Here is a 6,462-nt window from a genome sequence, read left to right on the forward strand (position 1 = left end):
ACAAGGCGTTTGCCTGGAGCGGCACTTTGCAGGGGAGCGGCATGTTTCGCCCCCCTGCAAAGAGGAAAGCTGGGGACGAACAAGGCGCCGGGCGCACAAGATCAAGCAGCGTCGGCTGCCTTAAAAGGTGGCTGCTAACGGGGCCTGGCAGTGAGCTGGCGGGTGTATGAGGAGGCGTGGCCGGGGCCGAGGGAGAAGCGGCCCGGCCGTCGGAGGCTGCGGTGCCGCTCCAAGAAGATTCGGCGGCTGCAGAAAGACGCGGACCTGGGCCGGTGGAGGCTGCAGATGGGATGGCGGCTCCAAGAAGCATCGCGGCTGCAGATGGGATGGGACCGAGATAGACACAGCCCCGGTCGGCGGAGGCTGCGGGCGGCTCAAGTAAGATGCAGGCTGGAAGCAAGATGCAGAATGGAAGCAGGCTGGGGAGCTGCAGGTAAGAAGAGCAGCATGTGTGCAGGGAAAGGGACCCTCCACAGCCCATAATAGATCATGCACAGCCCACCTTAAAGTCTCTGTGCAAGGTCTATGGTGGGCTCTGGGGGGTCTCTGGTGGGGTTTGCAGGAACTCAGATGGGCACTGCAAGGTCTATGATGGTCTCAGCCTGACATCCTGCAGTGCCCACCAGAGATCATTTACAGCCACTTGAGACCCCGGCTTCCCTGCAACACTAAGGCCTCATTCACACTGCTTAAGGCTGTGACATACTGCACGCGAAGCAGCGTGGAGCGGTGGCGCGCTGCCTTCGCGAGCAGTGTCATGTAATTTTCTCCTCGGCACCTCAGCTTGCGAGAGCTCGCGTAGCTGAGCGTGCCGAGATGAAATATTTCATCTTCAGCCAATCGGCTCGCGCGTATAAACCAGCGCGTTGCGATGCGACGTCTGGCTGGTTGTTATGCAGGAGCCGATTGGCTGATGGTGCAGTCAATCATGTGCCTGCACTCAGCTCACACACTGCACGCAAAGCTCCGTGCTGGACAGCTTTGCTTCGCTCTGCACGGCTTTGCGTGCAGTGTGTCACAGCCTTCAGAGTTGACCCATAAACATCCGTGCTGGTGCGGTGGTCCATGCTCGGACGCAGATAGGATCCATCCTGTCTGTGTACGAGTACTGACATCCACACGGACGTGCAGTTCAGGCAGTTCAGGTGAGTGTACAGCTGCGTCCTCCCATAGAGAAGAACAGGCTGCTCTTAGCAGTGTGAATGAGGCCTAATAGCGCAATCTGTCAGACGCTGTATCCAGCGGCTTGAAAGAATACGCAAAATGTCTTGTTAGATGGGGGGGGGGTGCCGAGTTTCGTTTTGCCTAGGGAAGCACGAAACCTAAATACACCACTGGGTGTGGGGTTGTATTGAAGTCAATCGCACCACAGCCATGCCCCTCACCCAGAGTGCGATCGCCCACACCCGGAACGCAGGTGCATTCCAGTCCAGTGTGATCTCAAAAATAGTGCTTGCAGCATTTTTGCGTCCAGGCGATAGCACTGTGGGCGAGGGGCCTGGTTGCAATGCCATTGACTTCAATGCACCGCCGCGCCCCCTCCCGCCCCTGAATGCAGGTGTTTTTTCGTTGGTAGATCTCATTGAGCTCGTCATTTGAAAAGTAGATCTCCAGACGAAAAATTGCGGGCGCCCCTGAGTTATAGTATAGTATCAATGAGTGAGGTTAGGTGAGAGCCATGCAGCTGAGACAGTGTAGTGCACCACAGGGAGTAGATCCAGGAAGTGTAACACTGGTTTGAAGAGTCTCCTTAACCCCTCAGAGATCTTAATCAGCAGCAGACAGAAGGAGTTTTTCCCCTGAAGCTTCTCACTACACAGTATGGGGATTAGGAGAAGCGTGTGACCCGCAAGACAGGAGGAGAGGAGAACCAGTGCTTGGGCAGCGTTGCCTGGCATCAGCTTCATTGATTTGATGCCAAGCAATTGAATTTCCTGGCTTAAGCCAGCTTGCGAGGTGGAGCTGTGTGATGTCACTGGAGGGTAGGCGGAGCTACCCTCACATCCCGGGAGGCCAACAAGCTGCTCGAGGCAGGTGCATTACAGCAAGTAGTCACACTCTCTAAACTGTCCATGCGCCTGCCTAGAGTTGCCAGATTTTTGCTGACATGGTGGATTTTTAGCCCAGCACTGAAATTGATAAAATCCTTCCTGTCCTGCCGAGCGGTGAGGAGAGAGAGAGGCTGGCTGGAGGATCCTTAGGAGGGATGCCAGCCTGCTTGGCTAGAGAGAGGTCCTAGAGATATTAACGGTTCAGTGGACTTGGTCATCAAGGGAATATCACCTCCCCATCAACACATTCTGGAACTCAGAGCCATTCAGCTAACCCTTCAACACTGGACCTCCTTGCTATAGGGTCATTCAATGAGAGGCCATTCAAACTGTGCCACGGCAGTGGCCTACATCAACCATCAGAGAGGCACCAGATGTCTTGCATCTCAAAGAGAAGCTGATATGTTTTTGACTTGGGCAGAACGGCATGTTCTGATCTTGACCACCATGCACATTACTGGCATGGAAAATGTACAGACTTCCTTAGTCATCAGTATCTGGATTCACATTCTATGCCGCAGGTTAGGGACACCAGATGTAGACCTCCAGCCATCCAGGTTCAACAACAAGCGGAACAAGTTAGTCTCCAGGATTCAGGACTCTCGAGCTTTTGCAGTGAATGCTCTGGTGACAACGTGGGATCAGTTCAACCTGATCTACGCCTTTCCCCCATTTGAAGATTTTCCCTTGACTGCTGTACAGAATTAAGGCAGAGGAGTTTCCGGGGATCCTCAATGCTCTGAACTGGTCTAAGGGAGCATGGTACTTGAACATACTCGGACTCCTTGTGGACTTTCTGTGGGTTCTTCAAGACTGAGCAGACCTCCTATCTCAAGGACTGGTCCACCCTGCTGCTTTTTGGTCGCTGGCTTTGATGACCTGACTTTTAAAGCCCAGGTTCTGAGGGACCGAGGCCTGTCTGATTCAATCTTTCCTAAGCTTTTGAAGGCTAGAAAGTTATCCTCTTGCAAAGTCTACCATCATACCTGGAAAGCCTACTTTGCTTGATGCGAGGATGGGAAGCTCCATCTTAGGGAATACTCTATGGGAGACATCCTGTTTTTTCTTAAGTCTAATCTGGATTAGTGCCTGACATTGAGAACTATCAGGGGGCAAATTTCAGCATTTGTCTATCATTTTTCAGAGGCTGCTTGCCTTCTTGGTAAGGCTTTTTTGCAGGGTGTAACTCATATAGCTCCCCTAGGTTTTTATGTGACACTGTGGAATCTTAGCCTGGTGCTTTTGGCTCTCCAGAGGCCACCCTTTGAACCAGTTAGAGATATTCCCTTAGCTGATCTCATTCACAATGTTGCCTTCCTTGTTGCCATCTCCTCAGCGAGGTGGGCTTCTGAACTGATGGGTTTGTTATTTAAAGGGACCCCTCCTTATGCTATACAAGGTTGTCCAGAGAGCTAAAGCCTTCTTTCTGCGCAAGGTCTTTCACCTTAATTAAGACATTGTCCTTTCTTCCCTCTGTCCTGCTCATGAACATCATAAGGAAGTCTCCCTCCACTATCTGGATGTAGATTGTGTTGTCCAAGGTTACTTCTCAGCTGCTGCTTCCTCTTTGAAGTCAGATTATTTCATCAGATCTGTCAACGTGGGGCACCCAGGATGTAGATCTGGGGGCATCCCATCAAAATCACAGGATTTCAAGCTGATGCTCTGGTTGCACCACAAATGCAGTACTCCCTGTAAATGTTTTACCATCACTAAAATGTCCTCCTCCCCCCTGCAGAGGATTCAGCTAGAGGTTGCCACCACCATTTTGATAACTGCATGCTGACCAAGAAGAGCTTGTTACCTGGGTCCCCTTTGGTTGCAGATGTTTTGTTGTTTCTTCTAGCTTTGCCAGACTTCCTGCCTCATCAATCATCTTGCTTCTCAGTTGCTGGCTATAACAGCATGTCTGTTAAAGCTCAGGTTTTGGGATAGCATGGCTTCTTTAAGGCAGTTATTGCCACTTGGCTCAGGGCCCATAAGATGCCTTCTTGCTGAGTGTGAGGTTCTCAAGCTTAAACCCAGGTCCATTTTGGTCTCTGAGATCCTCAGCTTTTTTGCAGTTGGGCATAGATCAGTACCTGACAGGGTACTGATAGATTATACATAGATTTGATAGGATAGATTTGTCAATCTGGTAAATTTATTTCAATAAAATCAAGAAAATGCCATATTCAATAGATAGTAAAAACTAGGGATGCACCGATACCACTTTTTTAAGGCCGAGTACGAGTACCGATACTTTTTTTCAAGTACTCGCCGATACCAATTACCAATACTTTTTCTTAAAGGGACAGGTCACATTTTTTCTAAAGCAATACAAAATCATGATTTTAGGTCAGTTTCTTAATATTATGAAGAACATGAACACTCTGTAGTGTGGCACAGCTATATCCAATTCTGCATACCTGGCTTTATATTATAAGAACTTTATAATATAAAGCCAGGTATGCAGAATTGGATACAGCTGTGCCACACTATACAATAATACACTGTTCTGTTGTCTGGACATGTGCTCATCTATTTTCCCCAATATGGGCATACAAGCCTTAGTTAGCAATGGCATGATAAATATTAATTTCATTATTCAATGTCTTTTTTTTAAATCGGCCAATCAGCGGGAGAAGAGGTCAGAATGGATCAGATGACTGAGGACTTGGAGAAGTTCGCGGCCATCTTGCTTCATTGAAGACGCGATGGAGGTCCTGTGTGCGGCGGATTCGGGTCCCTGAAGATGGCGGACGCGGCACAGGTACTCGTTTTTTGTATCGGAGTATTTGCACGAGTACTCATGCAAATACTCGGTATCGCCGCCGATACCGATGCTTGTATCGGTATCGGTGCATCCCTAGTAAAAACACAGTTAAAACATGAGTGCAAAGAAAAAATAACAATCAGTAAGGTACCTGATATATGCAGCCAGATGATGTTGGTATGTGAGCCGTGGGATAAGAATAAGCCAGCAAACAGATCAGAGGGACAAGATACTACGGCCTCACTACGGGTAAGCTATCAGCGTCAACGATTTCTATGGAAAACCTGAGGCATCGTGTGTGAGGATCAAGTCCCCGCCCAAGGATCATGATGCACATGTGCAGTAAGGAGCTAAGCCAAAGCAGCTGTAATGATTGTTGCGAGTTTGGCTGAGGATCTCAGCTGCGGAGAGGCTTTGTGGATGGCTCAGGTGGGGGGTTCACACTTACACTCTTTAGTGTGGCTGAGTGAGGTTGGAACCCTTAACACATCATATGCCACCACAGGCTGTAATTGCAGAGATAACAACAAGTGAACCTTCCCTCTTTGCAATATTGTGGTTAGTTGGGGCCTGTGGGGATTTGTAGTTCAAAATAAAGTAGTTCACTCCATGAATGCAAAAAACTATAGCAACTACAGCAACTTGGCAGAGGAAAGAAAAGTAGTCCCGTATTTGTTTTGGTATACAGTAGTTCACTCCACTAATGCATAACACTATTGCAGGCTTATCAAACAGTAATTAGGAGTACTCCTGAGCAAGCCCCCTTTGTAGAGCAGTATCTCTTTAAACCCCACTGAGTTGCAGGCAATGTAAACAATTACAGCGTCCAGGATGGTACTTGCGGTTTGTTGGGGTATTCAGAGCCCTCCAGGAGTACAGGGCGAAGGATCACTGCTGTGCTGGAAGAAGTCCGGATTAATGCTGCTGGAGTGAAAGGTTCATGTGCTTCAGCAGAGGTATGAGCCCTAAGAAATTGCTCAACGTTCTACCTCGCTAGAACATTGAGCAAGTGTGCCTTCCAGGCTTTTATGAGTAGGCAGGTGTGTTGGGGCGGAGCAGTCAGCAGAGGCCCTCCCGAACGTCTCCTAGCAACGGGATGCTTCCGAAGGGCCAGGCTGCTACGCCCTCACTCCTATGTGTGACGAGTCCGAGGGAGACGTCTGGAGGGAGGAGCCGAATACGCAAGCCTGCCGGCCCGTCTCCTAGCAACGAGACGGCGCCGCGGTTCGTGACAGCAGCGCAGATCACGGGACCAGCAGGGTGCAAGCAAGGAGGGAGGAGCCAGTACAAGCTAATTTCACACCGAGCGGTCCACATACCAAGATTGTAAGGAATCAGGTCAAAGGGGGAAAAACCAAGACCATAAAATAAGTAAAGAAACATAAGAAGGAAAAGAATCGGAAAATAGCAACAAAAGAATCGGGCCGAAACGCGCTGGAACTGGTGTGAACTAGCCCTGAAAGTCATAACATACATAGAAGGGAATTTATCAAAAGTGGAGCAGACAGAATCTGGAGCAGTTACCTATGGCAACCAATCATCATCCACCTTTTATTTTTAAACCTTAACTGAAAAAACTGAAGAGAGAAGCTGATTGCTTGTCATAGGCAACTGCTCCAGATACTTTTGCTTCAGTTTTGATAAATTCCCCTCATA

General features: G+C 49.1%; 1 protein-coding gene across 1 annotated transcript in view; it reads left to right on the forward strand.

Moving 5' to 3' along the window:
• Positions 1–2,498: 2,498 nt before the first annotated feature.
• PIK3C2B (phosphatidylinositol-4-phosphate 3-kinase catalytic subunit type 2 beta) overlaps positions 2,499–6,462 on the forward strand; it is a 311,550-nt gene continuing 307,586 nt past the window's right edge. The window contains 1 exon segment of the mRNA XM_018567816.1: positions 2,499–2,747. Coding sequence (XP_018423318.1) covers positions 2,499–2,747 — 249 coding nt within the window.

Source organism: Nanorana parkeri, unplaced genomic scaffold (assembly GCF_000935625.1).
Source record: "Nanorana parkeri isolate BGI_ZX_2015 unplaced genomic scaffold, ASM93562v1 scaffold1098, whole genome shotgun sequence".
Classification (NCBI taxonomy): domain Eukaryota; kingdom Metazoa; phylum Chordata; class Amphibia; order Anura; family Dicroglossidae; genus Nanorana; species Nanorana parkeri.